Here is a 20721-nt window from a genome sequence, read left to right on the forward strand (position 1 = left end):
TATTTTTCTTATGTTCTGTTTTATCTGGAGTGTATACATTTTTTTTTACATATTAAAGCTGCAGTTCAGTCAATATCCTGCATGTGTGTTTTTTTTAATAAATCCGTTCTGTAGTAAGAAAAAATACTTTTAGCATTTTCTGTTTTTAAAAAAACATTTTTGAAAGACCAATTTTCTTGTATTTTAGTTTAACAGCCATTTGCTAAGGCACTGCCCCTTCATGTCCTGTCACAAGCCCTGGCACACCCCTTTGTCAGCCCTGCCCTCCCTCTTGCACATGTCAGTGCAGGAGTGCTCATGAATATTCATGAGCTTCCACTGACAGACAAGCAGAATATAAACAGATCCCTTCACTAATTATGTCACCAAATTTCAACCTATCAATACATGGAGAACGATTTGAGCTGCAGCTATACAGTTCTTTAGGTAATTAGAGATTGCACACATAAAACTATTGAAGTAAAAAAATAAATTAAAAAAAAAAAAAAAGAAAGACTGAACTGCAGCTTTAAGTAATAGCTTTGTAGTCCAGCAATTCAATGTTTTTTTAAATATAATTTTGTAAGGAGAAGTTTTGAATATTGTAAGGTTTTTTCTCTATATCCCTACTGGACGGATTGTACCTTTAACCAATGGTCCACGTAACACTATTAGAATATTATGCCTGTAGGTAGAGCTCTGCATACAGGATATGTTAATCCTATCCGGGTTTACAAATGCAGAGAATGATTTTATAGATCTCTTAACGCCAGGCGGTGCTAAACGTGCTGTAACACGGCAGCATAAGCTTTTAGGGGCCTATGTTAAAATGGACATGAAGCAAAAGGTGACACTGTGCTCATTTGCATGTCATTACCCAGAATACCTGGCTGCAGTGGAAGCATTGTATGCTAAGGCTACGGCCCTAGTGAGTGCGTGCACACACGCGTCAGAGCACCTGGCGGCGCGTGCACCCATTTCAGCAGCGATCAGTGGTCTGCAATGGGACACGTGTTGCGGGGTGTACTTCCCTCTCATTGGTTAAAACTATCTGCACTATCATTGGGTGACAGTCAACCATGTGACGCCATCGCCACACAGAAATGCTAAAATTATTGTCTTCCCTACATGTGGTCGCGCCATCGCGCTTTGTAAGCACGCGCGCACACACACTGACTAGGGCCAGCCCCATACAGGGCCGTGTCTTTGTTCACGCCACGCACGCGGTCGCGATCACTGAGGACGGGGCCTAAAAAAAAGCTGGTTTGCAGACCTGTCTGCGACATGAGAATGTGATCACAAGGTTTTTTTTAGTTGCTGCTGTCTGGGAAAAGAAACCTCACGGTGGCAAAGGATTTCCTCATCTTTACAATTTACATCTTTACAGTTTACATGAACTTTACCCCTACACTGCACTGTATGTGTAGTTAACTATATCTAAAATTGTGGGTATAGTTTTCCTGTACAGCACTACTGAGAACTAATAACATTAAGATATGCTGCAAAAAGTGCAGAAGATATTGCAACAATTTTGTGGGTGCAAAATGTCTCATCCCGAGACCGATGTAAGCAGAGGATATTACACGGAACATTTTTATTTATGACACTATTCTATAGGCTACTAAGACATTTGATCATCTTGTGACGAGTTGGGTAAATCTGCACAGAGCCTGTTCGCCTTTATTTCTTTTCTGAAGTTCAACCTCTTGCTCGCCTTTCTGAAAGGATGACTGACCTTAGCGACAGAGAAGGCCGGTCACCCAGTTTCAGCTCTATAAACAGGTTATGGAGTGGGGATCAGTGGCGGATTTCCCATTAGGACCAGGCCTAGGGCGGTAAAATCCCCCCCACCCCCCACATACAGAGGCCCCACTCTCTCCCCCACTGATTGCCAGCGGGAGAGTGTGGGGCCTCTGTGAAGTTCTTACCTTCTCCGTGCTGCCCTTCTTCAATGTCACGCTACGACGTCACATGGCATTGCGTTGGCATGGCAACGGGCCGTGGCGGCACGATGGCAACGCACCGCGGTGTGACATTACATTACTGTGGTAACGCGATGCCATGTGAAGTTGCAGCGTCATTTGACACTGGAGGAGGGTGGCTCAAAGTTGGAGGGTGACACTAGGTAAGTGCCTAAGGGCGACAGTTTTGTAAATCCGCTACTGGTGGTGATGGTGACTCTCGAGAAAACATGTGCTACTGCAGTTTCATGCCACCATTGCCCAACCCCAGCCAGATGTTATTTTAAAGCGCAGTCCAGCAATAATCATACGTTGTTGTCTGTACTACTGTGTGAAAGATGTTAACCCTATGAAGAAAAGGAGGAAGCAAGAGTAAAAGTGAGAACACAGGGGTGGCAAATGTTGTGGTACTATGCTGGGTCGCAACATAGCAGATAAGAACAATCCAACCATCATGGCTGGTCACTTTCATGGATTACTGTTCCCAAATAACGTCATTGAAGACACTGTGTAACATCTACGGAAACTAATTCTGGTCCATCAAAACGCAACACATCTACACTTCTCCAGGACCATGATCACTATACTGTAAATCTGTCTTGTAAATTATAAGACCATCAAACCCATTTGGTCCATCCATTTTGGATTTGGGGAACTCAGACGTTAGTGGCTTCTGCCATATTCATACTGACGCCAATTGCCAAATGCCATACTTTATACAATAAAGTAAAGAGTATAAGAAGACTTTCCTTCCCGTTATTACTTTAGTTAGAAAGTATTGGGAGATATCACCATATAAAATAAACATAACAGATCTGGAAAAGGTCTGTGTGTCCAAAATCATCTAAAAGGTTCAATCTCCTTTACAAATAAAAAATATTTTCCTTGGCATTTAAGAGAGCATTTTAACACATTCCTGCTGCTTGGGATGCAAAAACATGGCAGATGCACTATAAAGCTTCACATAGTCCAATGTCACTACTCTCAATTAGGTTGATGAGCCAATCAGAGGATTCTGGGAGATGAAATATAGAGCCTCGCTGATTCAGAGCTAATCCTTAAAACTAAAGTCAAAAGATGCTGATATATGTTTCTAACACGAATGCTTTTATTTTTGTTTTAGTTTTTATGAGCTTTGGGTTGTTTACAGTGAACAGGATTTGCACATGCTAACTTTTACTATTCTTACGCTGCTGGGGCTATACATTTAGATGTTTATTTATCCAGGCAAAATTAATCTGTACATTTTTTTTTTATTTCATGCAGATCATTAGACAGGGAGATTAATAACACCTCTGTCTGTAGGATTTGTGATGTGCATTGATTTGCTCAAATTTACGAATGGTACTCCCCACGACAGAAGCCAACACACTGGATGATCCATATTTACTAAGCTGTATTGTTCCATAGTTCAACTTAGCACCAATTGGTAAATGTGGGTATTTGAGCAATTGCTGAAAAGTGTCATTGCAAAATTTTAAGAAAACAATTAACATCTGAATTATATAGAAAGTTGTGAACCACTGATATACCAAATATATACATTTGTCGCAGTGTTATTTTTTATTATTTGGAATGAGAATATGCAGATCTGAAAGCAACTTTTTTTGGTTAAGTAACCCAATAATTATATTGGGAAATTTGGAGGAACCCCAACCCTCTCTAATAGCGTGCCTGAGATCAGTTGCATTGTAAGGAACCCCAACCCTCTCTAATAGCGCGCCTGAGATCAGATGCATTGTAAGGAACCCCAACCCTCTCTAATAGCGCGTCTGAGATCAGATGCATTGTAAGGAACCCCAACCCTCTCTAATAGCGCGTCCGAGATCAGATGCATTGTAAGGAACCCCAACCCTCTCTAATAGCGCGCCTGAGATCAGATGCATTGTAAGGAACCCCAACCCTCTCTAATAGCGCGTCTGAGATCAGATGCATTGTAAATTCTTCTGTATTTGGTACAATTTTCAAATGACCTGAAAATTGCAGGGAACCCCCTAGGGATGTTTGGGGAACCCCAGGCTTCCTAGGAACCCCTGTTGAAAAACACTGTTCTATATGGAGGTTTACTACATAGTTGAGGGCATCTGTCTTGTGTAGTCAGTTTGTTCATACAGTATCACTTGCTATTATGCAGTAACATGAAGACAGAAAGTAAATTGGCTACTTGTTTTACAGAATAGGTTGTATTTGTATATATCTATATATACAATTAACTTGGGATTCTCTCCTGGCGCTACGCTTTATGATTGTTTGCAACATTCGGCTGTTACTTCTAATCTTTGTGCACTTGCCCTTTCACTGTTGTACAGTAATATTGTTTCACTTGGTGTATATTTATCCCTACCTGACGGCTCCTTTCATTATGACATGCGCATTGTCGGGGTGGTTGCTTAGCAACAGGGGACGCACTGAACAGCACGATATGGAGCTGTTCACTCCTTGCGCATGTGCAATTGCTCCCCCTTACATCCGCATCGCGCACCCAGCCTTCGGCCGGGTGGTTGCTTAGCAACTGAAGTCGCATTCTCTAATTAAGGCTATTTGCTCATTGCGCGAGCATCAAGTTCAGGACGGCTGACCAGTCATAATTAATGGCCGTGTGACGTCATCAGGGAATCCCTACAGTCCTCGGACTAGTGGGGTTTTACTCAATCTGCTTGATTAGTAGATTGGATTGGGTAAACATGGGATTTTGGGTATATATGTCTCCCCTCACCATTGTTTGTCTACACTGCCCTGAGGAAGGTCCCGCTATGGGACGGAAACGTTGGTTCTGTGTATATGTTTCACTAATACACTTATCATCTTCTTCGAGTGCTGTCTCTTAATTGCAAACAGAAAATGGAAATATTACTGTATGCTCATCTGCATGTCTTAGACAGGTCTGCAACCCTGACTTTATATATACAAACTGGAATTTAGAACATGATTATAACATATGTCCATGTACATCATAATTTCATATATATGTAAAAATGTAATTGTAATTAAACTCATATTAACTTGACTATTGTAGAAGCCCCTAAGTGAATAAAATAAAGCCATTGATTAAAAAAAAACCGCAGTAAGCATTTTCTGTGGGTTTTAGCGTTAAATATGAGTTTAAAGGTAAAAGGCAGGCACTCCATAGCTACGGTTGAATTGAATTTATTTCTACGTTTCGGCTTCCGAGGGAGCCTTTATCAAGGCGTAGCCTAGAAATAAATTAAATTCAACCGAAGATATGGAGTTCCAGCTTTTTACCTTATACTGTAATATACAAACGTACATTCAAAGCGGCTGGCACGGAAACTTTTGAGTAATAGAAAGGTTGTGGTGTGTGTGTGAGTGTGCAAAGCAAAGGAAACAGGCATGCCATATCTTTTTAGTGTTGCTTACAATAAAGATTGATATTTGAAGTGTGTTCTTCTTATTTAATACATGTATGTATAATATATATATATATATCTATAATCTATATATGTGCATATACATATATTTAAATTAAAAAAAATCCCTGTTTGACACTAAAGTGACACTGAACAGGTCACTTTATCTCCAGTCACCAAACACTAGACTGTAAACTCATTGTGATATTGATTGTGCCTCTATGTCCTGCTTTGTATTGTGCTACAAATAATGCGAGTACCGTATCAGAAATACATTATTGTTAATATACCACTGTAGAGTAGCTTTTCTCAGTAAATATGAATCTATTCTGCTTTTTCAACAATGATTATCCACGGGGAATTCAAATTATTGATGGAATCCAAACACAGACGTTGTTTAGGTTTTGATACTTCTAAAATAATCAACCATTTTTTTTCCCCCTTCGCCAAACACATCGCTTGGCTGTGTATAACCCCCATAACTTCGTGGCAGCGCACGGCTCGGCTAACTCTTCATTAGACTAAAACAAGCAGAGTAGAAAAGTCTATATTTCAAGTCATATTCATGTACATATTGGTGGGATCAAAATCAAATCAGATTCAGTGCATTAGCTTGTGGAGCGACTGTATGCAGATTTGATTCTAATTGGTTCTCAAAGGGTTACATTTGGTCCACAATTTAATATACATAATATTTTCTCTCTATTTTTGCAGGGCTGTTTCTTCCATAATACAAACAATGTCTGTTTCAAACTTTGTTGAGGAAATCCAAGTGGAGAGAAGCCGGGATATGAACAGTGTCCAAGGCGATAGAGGAAGGGTTGAATGGGAACAAAACAGGGAACATGTATTTAGAGTCCATGAGCAGTTGTGGAGGGTCGTTTCGCTCTTGTAATTGTGCCTGCAAAATAAATGACATTTTTGAGAAAAAAAAACAAAAGAATGTCCGTCACTATTTGGGAACATCTAGTGGTGTAAGAAGATCAAACTCCCAAGCACATAACTACAGGCGGTCCTCGCTTATCCGACGGAAGGCGTCCCGCAAACCGCCGTCGGTTAACGGACCGTCGGATCCCATGTTAATCGGTGGCGGTGACCGTCGGATAAGCGAGTCCGGCGGACTGCATTGTGGGCCGTCGGATAAGGCATCCGTTAGTAAGCGGGACGTCGGTAAGCGAGGACTCCTTGTAGTTTAATGCAGTTACTGCAGTAAACTTATGGATTTCGAATGTCGAATGTGACTGATAAACAAATTGTATGTTACAGACAGAAGCATTACTTTATTACAATAATAAGGAATCATTTACGATTACTATGCAGATCCATTAGGAACTGAAATGCTGGTTTATTTGTATATCATTGTTAAAGCAGCAAAATGTAAAATCTTATGTTTTTTTAAATAAATCAGTTCTTTTAGTATGATATAATAGTGACAGTCTTAATACTATTTTAAATTAGTTTTAAAGCAACCTCCTCTAATTTCTAGAGAAGGTTTTAACCCACCTCCCAAGCAGTGCAACACTTTCCTATTTGGGATAAATTGTTGCAAATATTCCAAGCAGTTTGAGCTGTAAACTGGAGATAACGTTACCTTAGTGTAACTCAGCAGCTACAGTGTATCCTGATATTACTGACTGAAGCAGCCATTATGTTAGGCAGCGCTTATACAGCCGGCGACGCGACCGATGACATCACCCGTCGCAAAAGTTGTATTTTAGATTTTGGAGACGTCAGCATGGGGGAAGACAGAGGGACGGAGAAGCTCCCTGATTCGCTTATAGCCAGTCACATGTGGAGATCGTCTCTCAAAAAATCAAATACAACTGACTACCAGATTTTTTGGTAGCGCTGTCGCTCCGTCGCGTCCACTATAAGCGCCGGCGACAATGCATTTGTTTTGACGCGATATAGCGTCGCCGTCACTATAAGCGCAGCCTTAGGCACACAATCAGGATTTTTACAGATTTATAACAGGAGCACCCAACAGTTGCCAGATTAGGTAAGAATGTGGAATTATACGTGGCCACGTGTTTTACTTTTAAAAATAATAAAAGAAAAAAAGTTGTTAAGTAGTATTGCTGCTTTAAATGTGTAATTTCCCTTCTGCTATCTTTAAAGAGTAACACGGCATTATAGGAAAGAACTGTTTCAGTGCCAGGAGGGGTGGAACACGGGTTCCCTGGTCACAAAACATGCCCTACTTGTATTAGGAGCCAAAGCCAGCCATTACAACATGAGACTTGGGGAAATGCTACATGATGATGTAGATGCAACCCCTTGTGGTTACATGTGGCAAAGATCAGAAGGCTGCCATTGTGGTTGGTGTAGTCTCTGATTACTTAGGACAATAAAAAGTATAATATTTACCTCTGTTTTTGTATCAACATTTATTTGTTTTTAAATCAGCAATAAAGTACTATCCTGCATTCATGCCCGTCTGTAACTAACAGTAATATGATATTGTTGCACTGTAAGCAGCATTTGATTGCTAGGATAATGCTACAATGTAAATGAGTGCTGAGCATAGCTAAACAAATATGACTTTCTCCTGCAGTTTCTGCTTCGCAAATGACAATCCAAATCATTCTTGGAGCCCCCAATAATTGTCTGCTTCACCCTCCGTCTTCAAACTGCTCCCGTAAGTATTTTGTACACTACACAAAACCAGCCTGGTAGCAAATCTCTGTGTCTCGCTTCTCTAGGGAGAATGTAACGGTCACTGGTCCTCTATACAGCACTGCATGCACGGTCAGTGGTACTGTATATAAAGAAATATGTCACTGTGGCCACGCGTGTCATTTGGGGCTCACCTGAATATTTCTGATGAAGGCCACGGTCACACGTTCCTCAAATTCGTTCACCGGCGTGTAGAGATTGAGTATTTTTACAATCTATTGCAAACAGAAAAGAAAGCCATCAACATACAGTACATGAGATGACAGGAGCTGCCGCTGAGTGAAGGAGTTGTGGAGTAGTTAGGGAGAATGTATTGGCAGACATGTACATGTATGTAATACAGACTCCATACACATCAGGGAGCTGTATACAAGACACATGTAAAGCAGCCTCATCTGAAAACTATTGCAGGGCATTAGGACCGAGCTGTCTCGTGCGAAGGGACACCTCTTGGTTCCAATCCACCCTCTATAACAAAAAGACATTTATAGCAAATAGATGGGTGACAGGCCGCGGACACAATAGCCCAGTGATTCCCAACTCCAGTCCTCAAGTAACCCCAACATGTCAGGTTTTCAGAATATCCCTGCTTCGGCACAGGTAGTGCAGGCTTCAACTGAGCAACTAAATGAGCCACCTGTGCTGAAGCAGGGATATCCTTGAAACCTACACCTGTTGGGGATACTTGAGGACTGGCGTTGGCAACCACTGCAATAGCCTACAGTATATAATTATATACAGTGCGAGCAAAATTAAATATTTAAAAAGAAATGATAATAAACGTGGGGATGAATATTTGAAAGCTGTGCATTGCTGCTTTAAAGGTACAATCCCACTTACAGTAACGACATCATTATCCTATTTGTTTCCCAATGTATCGCGTATATGTATTATCTGTGCAAGCGAAGATAGGAACGTCTCTGACAAATCCCCATAACATGTGTCGAATGTACAGTACAGCAGACAATGTATAAACTGTAGCAGACAATGTATACAGCAGACAATGTATACAGCAGACAATGTATACAGCAGACAATGTATACAGCAGACAATGTGTACAGCAGACAATGTGTACAGCAGATAATGTATACTGCAGATAATGTATACCGCAGACAATGTGTACAGCAGACAATGTGTACAGCAGATAATGTATACTGCAGATAATGTATACCGCAGACAATGTATACAGCAGACAATGTATACAGCAGATAATGTATACCGCAGATAATGTATACAGCAGATAATGTATACCGCAGACAATGTATACAGCAGACAATGTATACAGCAGATAATGTATACCGCAGATAATGTATACAGCAGACAATGTGTACAGCAGACAATGTGTACAGCAGATAATGTAGATAGCAGATAATGTGTACAGCAGATAATGTAGATAGCAGATAATGTGTACAGCAGATAATGTATATAGCAGATAATGTGTACAGCAGACAATGTATATAGCAGATAATGTATATAGCAGATGATGTGTACAGCAGACAATGTATATAGCAGATAATGTATATAGCAGATGATGTGTACAGCAGACAATGTATATAGCAGATAATGTATACAGCAGACAATGTGTACAGCAGACAATGTATATTTAGCAGATAATGTATACAGCAGATATGTTTTCATTAGGTCTGAGTTGGTAGAGAATGAGATGAGCAAATGCACTGAATCTCTGAAGCACATTTTTTTGTTCTTTCAAACTTTAAAACATAAAAAACGCAAAAAAGTCTAACTTTTAAACCAAATTTTTTTCGCTAAATTGTCCAATTCCGCCACTGAATTTATTATTATTTGAAGATAAGTAGGTAATTTTTTATTAGCAAAATACAAGTATTCAAACTTTTTTTTTTACATTTCTATTTTTCAAACTTTTTTTGGTTTGTTTTTTTAAAAAGACATACATTTTGACAATTTAGCAAAAGTCCAAAAACACTATTTACTTTAGCAGATAATTCAAACGATGTGCCCATCTCTATTACCTGGGCCCCTGTTGCTTGTTCTGCACTCACCTGCTGGGTAGTGAGAACTGTACAGAGGAAGCATATGGCCTCGGCATCCTCCGTGGTTTTCTTCTTGAGCTGCAGGAGTTGCGCTGCCTGTATAAGGGGCTCCATCGTCTTCGCAGCGCCGCTCTGGTGCAAATTCTTCCCTCGCAGCCATTCTTCTAACTGGCTGATATTGTACCTTCATGGAAATAGACAGAATATAAGCTTTTTGCCAATATGTAACAGGCCATCCATAGGGTTGCATGGGTGCATTGTGCTGTAAAACAGTGGGTGCTCAACTTCAGTCCCCAAGCCTCCCCCAACCAGGTCAGGTTTTCAGGATACCCCTGCTTCAGCACAGATGGCTCAATCAGTCCCTGCTTCAGCACAGATGGCTCAATCAGAGGCTCAGTCTTTTGACTGAGCCTCTGATTGAGCCACCTGTGCTGAAGCAGGGATATCCTGAAAACCTGACCTATTGGGGGGGGGGGGGGACTTGAGAACTGGAGTTGAGCACCCCCTGCTCTAAACACAGCGCAGTGACTGTTATTTGATCTTAGTAAATAATATGCAGTCTAATTGACCCAGAAAAATAGATCATCCATACACCTTTTAACACTTACGGTGCTTTTGTTCAATGACTTGGTTTTGTATCTGTAGGGTAGCCTACAAACTGATAAACTAAATGGTCTGTCTATGGAGTATAAGACCGCGGCGATGCTGGTTGTGCACTAGCACGCGATCAAACCAATGTTAATGGGTTGATGTGTCCATACTGCGCGCGCGCGCAGATGTGCGCATGTTCGCGTGGATAGGTGCGATGCGTGCAGAGATAATTTTTTTTGTCTTTGTCGCGCGACGGGCCAGTCACTTGCACGGTTCAGCCGATGAGGGTGAATCGTGCATGTGACGTCACGGACACGCTCCCCGGCACGCCCCCCCCCATCGCGCTACCATGCAGGCCAGGAAACACCCCGGCTGCAAGCGAGCGCCATATGACGGCGCTCCGTCATGCGCAATCAGCAAGGGCGCGGCCTAAAGAAGCAAATGAAGAAGGTATTGATTCATTTGTTGAGTGGATATGACAAACAAGCGATCAGTGTTAAGCTGGAAGTGGGCAAATGATTACTACCTACATACAACTGCGACTTGGAACTCACTGCCAGTGTAAAGAAATATTATAGTCAAGAAATGTGTGGGCATTACCGGTTTTTAAGCAGGTCCCCCACGCGTTTCTCCCCAATGCCACATGTCATGAACTTAGTGATTAAACTGCAGATGAGGACATGGAGACCCGCACACAATGACACTTACAGCTTCTTATCCAATTCCAACATGGATATTTCTCTAGATCTTTTCCCAAATACATTATACAGCTGGTGAGGCAAGGACTGAACTTTGGCCTTTTGGACTTGGCAGTTTTAGCTTGATTACTAATATTGTGAAACGGTTAATGGTCGCAAACCAGACAATATGGTTACAATCTATTGTCTGAGGCAGGCATGCGCAAACTTTTTAGTCTGCGCCCCGCTGCCAGCTCTCCCCCACTGCTTGCGCGCCCCCTGCCTGCTCCTCTCTTGCCTTTTGTCCGGCATCTTCTGACGTCACGTTGCGTTATCATGGCAACGCGCCGTCATGTGACCCTCACTGCGTCATTTGACACCACGTTGCCATGGCGATAGGTCGCCAGAAGCCGCCGGAGACAAGGTAAGTGAGTTACAGTGGCCTTTCCCATTTAATTTTAAGGGATCTTTAGGATTGACCAGTGTATGTACAGAAAAATGCAGCGCACTCATACAGTATGATAACAGAGAGGGGACCTCATTTGGAAGACCCCATGCCAAGTCGCATTACATACCCAAGACACAGGACTACAAACTCTTCCGATCAGTAGTCATTGTGCCTGTTTATTCTATCCTGCACAGTACTGCCTGTATTGTCACCGTTATGTCAACAGTTACTGTACATAGTTACATAGTAGATGAGTTTGAAAAAAGACGCACGTCCATCAAGTTCAACCTATGCTACATTTAGACATCAGATACTTTATCCTATATCTATACTTCCTTATTGATCGAGAGGAAGGCAAACACAAAATCCCAGAGTCATATCATCCAGTGATGTCTCATAAGGGGAAAATAAATTCCTTCCCGACTCCACATATTGGCAATCGGATTACTCCCTGGATCAACATGAATCATAAGACTGTCTGTCTATGTCTCAGATAGCATGTGTATGCACACGAGAACATGTAAAAGTGTATAAGTACACGTGCAAAGCTTGATGTTATCCCATTGTAGGAACATTACCTAAGTTGCATGCCAGTGCTCCATGAACAGACATCCTTCCTCAATAAGAGGTTATTCAGTGTTACTGCGTTGATCATGTAGAACAGCTGTTTAAACACTTGCTGGATGATCTCTGGATCAAGGCCATGATCACACATAATGCTGTTGAATGTGTTCAGCTGGCGTATGACGGCTTCCAGGCTGTAAGAGTTGTCACCATTCACCATGCTAGAAGATCTCTTCCTGTAACCTGTTGGCTTCACACCGGAAAGACCTTGGATACTTTCATTTTCTAACATAGCAGACACTGAAAAGGCACAAAAGTATCTATTTAAATACACTTGACAAATGTGAGACTATTTGTAATAAATACAAAATGCCCGTATATTGTATGCACAGTAAAAAACCCAAAAAGCTCCAGGACAGAAGCCTGATTATCCCACTGAAAGGACGGTTTGAGTTTGAATACACTCTTGCATATACTGTGGACTTTTGACCAGGGCTTGATTCTGAGCTTATTCTTATTTGGCTACTTTGTGTCTTGTAGGGGGTTAAGGGAAGTACCTTGTGGTTCTGTTGGACAAAAGGGAACGGGCCTGAGGAAGCGGTCATCACCCCGAAACGTTGCCCCTCTTTTGTCCCCATTGTCTTTTTTATATGTTTATTTGTTTGCAGTTTTTCCTTTAGTGTTTTTTCCCCCACTCCCCTTCCCTGTGTTTCTCCCACCTACTCTTGTGCTTTTTAAGAACCATATATTCTGCATTAATAGTCGTGTAGCATTTCCATATTTTGTGATACCTATTGTTCTATTATTACCGCTATTAAATGTTGGCTTATTCCGTGACTCTTTTGTTTTCTCTATTAATCAGTGTGTGCTGGAGCTTTTTTTTTTTTTAATGATCTTCAGTGGGGTTGTTTGGGCCCACTTCGTTCCGTTTGCACCCTGTACTTTATGATTTTCATTCTTTATTTAGGGTGCTGTCTATTTGTTTATATATTGTATGCACAGTATGCAGACAATGTATCTCATACTTTTTCTGAAGTTGTATTTGTATGTGTGTGTGTGTGTGTCTGTGCATGTAAATATATATATCATTTAAAAAATATATAAATATACCGGTATATATTGTGACAGAGTCACTGTCTGTATAGGTTGCAAAGAGGTTGCAGTATGCTACATTTTTTTTTTTTAAACTTAAGGATCACTTTAGGGATATGACACCTAATATAAGTTCAGACCCCTTTAAGTTGAGAAGCCCCTTTGATCCTGTGAATGTACACCCAGCGATGAAGACCACTATCAGGATGGCGGAGCATCAGGTGTCACCATTGACAGAAAGAATACTACAACTCCTCAGCTGAGCACAAAGTTCTGCATTCTCTGTCAGGGAATGGCGACATTTGGATTCAGTAGGTGCTTTCATTTATTCACCCTTATGGTGATGTTACACATCACACAGGAGGAACAGCGCATAGCAATAGAGCTATAACGTGGAATGCAGAAAGTTTTGTCCATTTAAAATATTAAACCATAACATTTCCCGATTATGCACGTTTTTAGAGCTAGAAGCCACTTTCTATGTTGTATTGTGTATGTGTGTATGTAAAGCACTTTAATTGTTATATTTTGGGGTAAAGAAGGTCATGTTACATGTTAGATTAGTTCAGCACAAGCACTTCACCTTTTCACTGGGTATAAGAACTGCGTTTTTGTACATTTTATATTACGTTTTTGGTAAATAAAGATAGTATATATATTTGAAGATTTCTCTGTTTGTTACAGGTAATAATGGCGTGCCCAAGGTTCTTGTAGCCAGACTTTTTCCATGGAGTGTTGGTCTTAAGCACTACTCTCTTACCTATCATTGGTTGCAGAGCTCCCTCACAAATCTTTATGAGCTGCTGATAGATCTGAATGGACAAGTCACTGAGGACCTGGCGGTATTCGGTGAGGTCAAAGTTCCTCAGACAATGCTCATTCTGCCTGGAAGAATTGCTGGTCATGAAGCCCTGGGAAAAAACAAGCACTTTGATTTACTGAGCACCCATGTATAATGTCTTATATGAGTATCTCTCAACTGGGCTGCTAGTGATTCAAAAAGCGCATCACTCATTCGTAATAGAAACACAGCTACAAACATTTCCAGGGCTGCTCATGATAAAACATGGTGGAGTCTATACTTACAGCATGCAACAGACCTTTAGCACTTGGGTTTCTTCGTGTTGTATGCCAGTTTCTCATTTAGGAGGCTACTCATTAAACTGCAGCAGTGCTAATCGGGGCAATATCTCCAAGAAATTCCAACTGAGCTCCGTAAAGTGAATTCTGGGAAATAATGTGTCATACACCTAACTCTGGGCGTTACTCCCATGCAGACCCTGAAATAGGGCTTTTGCGGGAAGAGAGAGAGAGAGAAAGAGAGAGAGAGAGAAAGAAAGAGAGAGAAAGAAAGAGAGAAAGAGAGAGAGAGAAAGTGAGAGAGAGAGAAAGAGAGAGAGAGAAAAAGAGAGAGAGAGAGAAAGAGAGAGCCCATTGACTTGTATTCCTCCAAATAGATTAACCTACACTTCACATGGGAAGATAGCACAGACACTACCTGTGATATGTACATATTTAAATATGTACAAGATATTCAAATTATTTATATGACCATTTAATAATGCTAATAATTGTAGGTAATGTCAGGTTATTTGCTCTGATTTAACGGAGCTTGGTGAATCGGGGCCTCAGTTTTGAGTTGGTAAATTCAGCATGATACTTACTTCGTCACCGCTGTACTGTTTCAAGCAGTGAAGGATGCGGCTGGAATTAGACAGCCAGAAGGACGTCATCTGGGCGTCGTCATTGTGTTTCTGTCAACAATGAAGGAACAGGGATAGTGAATTTACAGCAACTTACCAATAACTTCCTGAGCCGACCAACAGTGAAGGCCCTTGTGTACTGTGTATGTCTATGTATATTTCTATTTGTATAGCATCAACACTAAGTATCGCTTTACAAAAGAGACAATACAGTACAGGGAATTGTAATGTAATAATTGCAGGAAACAAACTCAGACAATACGTAAGTAAATCCCTGCTCCGGAGAGCTTACAATCTAAGTGGTATGTTGGGAGATTTACAGAGACAACAGGTGAGGGAATAAGTGCAGAAGATGGCCAGTGCTTGGCCACAATGGTTGGTAGAAGTGACTGTGGGGTGGGACAGTAGCCATGAGTCCAAGCCATTAAAATGCTTCATTTAAGAAGTGTGGTTTTAGGTTTGACTTTCTGTAAAGGTGGGGAGAGAAGGTGCTTGGCGAGAGAGAGCAGTATTGGTGAAAGGGGTGAAAAGGAGATAGTTACAGTAATGAGCAGGGCGCAGAAGACGAACATGGGCACCGCAAGACATCAGATATGTACGGAGGAGAGTCTTGAAGGTCAGCAGAACTTTGTACTGGGTGGCCAGTAGAAGCATTTAAGGAGAAGATGAGCACTGTTCTATGAGAAAGTGACATTATTCTAGCTGTAGAGTTTTGGATAGATTGCAAAGGAGAAAGTTGCGAAGCAGAGTACTGTAGTAGGGTACAGTACAATAATCCAGATGGAAGTGGATAAAGGCATGCAATAGAGTTTTAGCAGTAGATTGACAGAGGAAAGAGCGGTTCTTGGCAATGTAATGGAGGAAGAAGTAACATGTTTTAACCACAGCATTAATGTAAATGGAGAGAGAGGAAGGAGTTGAATGTCATATCTAGGCAACATGCTTTGGTGGCAGGATAGATGGTGATTTTGTGTACTGTCATGGGAAAAAAGGGATATTGAGCCAGGTTTAGGAGGAAATATAAGGAGCTTAGTTTTAGACATATTGAGTTTGATTTTATATATATATATATATATATATATATATCCTATATTTAGGGATAATACCTAAAGCCAAAGAAGTGGATGAGACCACCAAGTGAAAGTGTGTAGAGAGAAAAGGAGAGGTACCAGAACAGAGCCCTGAAGTACACCAACAGATAGGTCAAAAAGGTGACGTAGACCTTTTAGCAAAATAGAGAGAAAAGGAGGTGTTGAAGAAGCATGAACAGAATCAGAATAGAGCTTTAATACGGATACCAAGAGATTTTAGAATCTGAAGGAGAAAAGGGTGGTCAACAGTATGACCTTGGTATTTTGCTTCATGGAGATTGTTGGCTACTTTAGTGAGGACAGCCTCAGTTGAGTGAGCTGAACAAAAGCCAGGTTTCAGAGGGTTAGGAAGGGCATTGGAATTCAGAAAGTTGATCATGCGGCAGTAGACACGACATTCTAGCAGTTTGGAAGCAAAAGAAATGAAGGAGATGAGGCAGTATTTAGTAAGGCATTTAGGGTTCAAGGTGCCGTTTTCGAGAATAGGTGTGGTAACAGCATGCTTAAAAGATATGGGGACAGTGCCAGATAATAGGGAGGAATTGAAGCTATGGATGAGAGTAGGTACTAGAGTAGGAGTAACAGGTCTGATAAGGTATGAGGGAATAGGATTGAGAGGGCAAGTGGTAAAGGGAAGTGAACAGCTGAGAAACGTCAGACAGGAGAGAAAGTCATGAGTGGGAGAAGGAGGTTTGGGTAGAAGCAAAGAGCCGAGGGGGAAGGAACAGAAGGATCACTGTGGATAGCATTCATCATGCCGTTTAAGTGGTTTGCAAAGGCTTCAGGAAAAGTAAAGGACAGAAGGGAAGTGGAGGAGAAGTTCGGAGGAGGAAATCAAACACAGAGGATTGGATTTGTGAGTGTTGTTTAGCAAAGAGAAGTAGTGTTATTTGACATTAAAGAGAGCAGAGTTAAAACAGGAGAGGTGATTTCCTCGAAAAGAAATGAGAGGAGCAAATGCAAGTGCGAAGGAAGCATGTATGCGAGTTTAGCCAAGGCAGCGAGTTAGAGGGATGGATGTGCCAGAGCTGACAAACGGCACATACATCTATTGAGGAGATGACTTTAATTTCATATAAATATGAAAGTCCGTGTTATTGTATTCAGTCAGTGCCTTCACTCACTGAGCCACTCCTGAGATGATACAGTTGTAAGATTTGATAAGATTGTCGGGTTTAGAAGAAGGAGAAAATAGGTTTGAGTTTATTAAGTGTGTTTAATACTTTCTCTGCTGTTTTTAACATTTGTCTCACATTTTCAAATATGCAAAGCCCCTTTGGCAACAAATGTGTTTAAAATTTGTTAGCCAGCGAGCCATGAACTAAAATACACAATGACAAATACCAGGGAACAGTCAGCGGCATCACAGATTATTGTGAAAAGTTCTCTGTTAGCTTCATGACATCATGTAGATGGATAAAGACATTTGTGTGGTGGCAAAAAGGTTGGGAAAAGGTTCTGTCCACTGGGTCACAAAAGCTTGCATACATAAGTGGACTCTTGTTTTTACATAAGTGGACTCTTGCAGCATATTCAAACTCTAAAAAGATGATGTGAAGTAGTCTGGCATTGCTCCTAGTTATGGGTAAGGATGGTATTTACCTTGGTCCCTATCCTTTTTTTTTTTTTTTTACGACCGTACCTTTAGCACCTTCTTAATGCCATTGATGGTGGAGGTGAGAAGGGAGTGCACCTTCTGGTCATCATTCATGTAGTCTGCATGCCTGATGCACATGAAGAGGATGTATGCGGGCAGGCATGGCACAGTGGCAGACATCAGCTGAGGTTTCAGATCTAGCAGATACATAAAGGAATGTTATCAACACACTGCGCACCAAAGTGATGGTGAACTGTCATAGTTATATTGTGACCAACTATTGACTGGGTTGGCGTGGTTATATTCAGGCACGACTGAACCACTTCTGCGTATTTTAAGAATGGATAACTCTCTTCACGGGCATTTTGATGCATGAGTACAAGTTTAATGTTAAAAGTGTTCAAAAACATAAAAACATATATGGGGGCTATCACAGTGCTCAATTAAACAATTAAAAAGAATGATTTCCAACTAGTCACTGAGCAGCCATCAGGAACACCAAGGCCCCTTTTTCAAGTATGTTGATAAAGCTATGTTACATATCAAACCTCCTTCTTTCTATTTCTCGTCAGATGTAATTCTGGCTAATACTATATTCACAAACAATATACTCACAACAACAAACACTCCCGGTTGCTGGCTTATACCGGATACACCTTACTTACTGTATGTCAAGAGCAGGGGTGCAAGGGGTGGGAGGGGGAAATCACTAAACTCTGTTAAATCAGGGCACATAACGTGACGTTACCTAAAGCAGGATCAGACGTTATGTTCCCTGAGTTCAGCCCAGCGCCGGACTTGAAAATCCGCCGCCCCATGGCACTTACAGGTGGCGGCTGCCTCCTTGCTGCTGCCCTACATCTCCTTTGGAATCCCAGTGTCAAATGACGCCACTGACGTCATCAACGTGACGGTGCATGGCATCGCGTTGCCATGGTAATGCGACGTCATGACGTCGCGTTGGGATATCCGCAGCGTCATTTGACGCTGGGATTCCAAAGGAGATGGAGGTGGCGGGAGTAACTAGGCGGCCGACACATGTAAGTGCATTCCCATTAGGTCCGATAGGCCAAAGTGCGCGGCAAATGCATATGGGGCGGAAATGTAGCCGCCGTAGGCCCGAGCCTAACGGGCTTAATGGGAAATCCGCCACTGGTTAAGCCTTATTCACTAACATAAGTAAATGCAAAAACAAATGTCCATACTACATCTTATTAGCATAGGGTTCATGTCACATTATTTTAAGATAACATTGTGCTATCTTCAAATAATGCACTGTTATGCAAGTCTTGGCATTAGTCCTATCCAGACCATTAAGTATGGGTTTGCTTGAGTGGAGAAAGAGAAGAGGAAAATATGTTATTTAAATCATGCATAATTGGGGCAATTCACCCATCCAGACACTGCAAAAGCTCTATTTCAAGGTCTGGGTGGAAGACATGGCTGGTTTAACAAGGACCTAAATAATGTAAAGTTTCTTCCCGGCGTTAAACTTAACAGAGTTTCGTGACTACGGGAGGGTGTGATAATATCTCATTATTACCGCTGGCTGTTCATAATTAATGCTATGCTCTTTACGAGAGAAACACTGGGTTAACATTACATTAGTAACTTCAGTGAATACAGCGTTACTATATAGAGATGGGATAGGTTTGCTATTCCCAAAGAAGCAAGCAGAATGAATCCTGCATTCGATAGAAAAGGAATCTTCTGTCGGCATTAACAGCTGTAGGTTTATTAATCCTCGCAGTATCTGCTGTTATATTTTATGCTAGTAAAACAGTGACACGTTGCACATCACAATCCGTAAAGGCCCCAATATAATATTGGGCAGTAATCCAAGTTTTCCATATATCCAAATGTAACAATTCACTTTTTTTTTTAAAGCAAAATAAGGCCTAATTTCTCGCACTTTGCTATAATACGGTGTGCAACGAAGGGGTCACAACTAATCTCTCCCATTCCCTTATAATGGCATAAATATTTAGAAAATTAAGTAAAAGGGTTTCTGTGAACTTGATGTGAAAACTCTACTGCACTAAAAGTACAAGACTACAGATGTAGCAGAGGTCACAGCACTCTTTGCCGGAACGTAAGGGTTAGCGGTACCATGTTATTTATCGGAAGAAATACCAATGAGAACAATGGTAACAACGTGTGTTATCTACTTGACACTCGCCATATTTCCTGCGTTACCAGAATCAACGGGGATAATAACACCTTCTTCATTTGTATATTTATTTAAATGCACTTCAGCCAATGTAATGTATTGTGTTTGTTAATGGCAAAAATCAGCAAAGAAAATCCAAACATTTCCTAGTGATTATGGCCCCTTGGGGGTCTTGCTCAATAAGGTCCAAAGCCACAGACTGCACAGAGATTGGTCAAAAACTACCATTGACTAGAATGGATTGAGGCCGTTAGGCTATAGAGGTCCAAGCAAATTGCAATGGAATGAAGAACTATTGCAGACTCTATCAGTACTGAATGTGTAATGGGTCATTCTGCATCTTGTCCTGACCTATGATGAGGTTTCTGACCAGAAGCATCTCATCTTCCTTGTAATACTCCAGCATTCCTTGGAAGTCCTTCTCGATCCTCTGCACCGTGACCTGCCTGGTGAGTTCGTGTCTTCTTTCTGTCTGAACTATGTCTGCAGACACTGTATAAGGAACAAGAAGCGGTGAAGAAAATTGATCAGCAATTTGCATTGGTTAAAGTTGGCATCGCGGGCAAAACAATTCCCATTACTTTCAGCGCGATTCCTTCTCTGACACAGAGGGCGCTGTTTTCCTTCCATGGTTTTGCCCCAGTTTTTCAGCCAGGAGACTTCAATAGATTCCGTACTGTCAAATTTTATACATTGTAGCCACATCAGTTTTTGAGTAGAAGCGATTGAAAAATAGTAATGGTTTTAACTAGGGAACAGTATTTGTTAAACACGAATTTACACCACAATACC

At 41.2% G+C, this 20721-nt stretch overlaps 1 protein-coding gene across 2 annotated transcripts in view; it reads right to left on the reverse strand.

Moving 5' to 3' along the window:
• Positions 1-5839: 5839 nt before the first annotated feature.
• Positions 5840-20721, reverse strand: part of MYO5B (myosin VB) — a 340466-nt gene continuing 325584 nt past the window's right edge. For both annotated transcript variants that reach the window (XM_075586196.1, XM_075586185.1), the window contains 8 exons: positions 20281-20421; positions 17805-17956; positions 15033-15122; positions 14129-14279; positions 12291-12576; positions 10006-10180; positions 8119-8199; positions 5840-6209 (listed from right to left, as the gene is read on the reverse strand). In XM_075586196.1, the coding sequence (XP_075442311.1) occupies positions 6057-6209; positions 8119-8199; positions 10006-10180; positions 12291-12576; positions 14129-14279; positions 15033-15122; positions 17805-17956; positions 20281-20421 (1229 nt within the window). In that variant the 3' untranslated portion in view covers positions 5840-6056. The remainder of the gene's footprint in view (positions 6210-8118; positions 8200-10005; positions 10181-12290; positions 12577-14128; positions 14280-15032; positions 15123-17804; positions 17957-20280; positions 20422-20721) is intronic.

The sequence above is a fragment of the Ascaphus truei genome, chromosome 1 (assembly GCF_040206685.1).
Source record: "Ascaphus truei isolate aAscTru1 chromosome 1, aAscTru1.hap1, whole genome shotgun sequence".
Taxonomy (NCBI): Eukaryota; Metazoa; Chordata; class Amphibia; order Anura; family Ascaphidae; genus Ascaphus; species Ascaphus truei.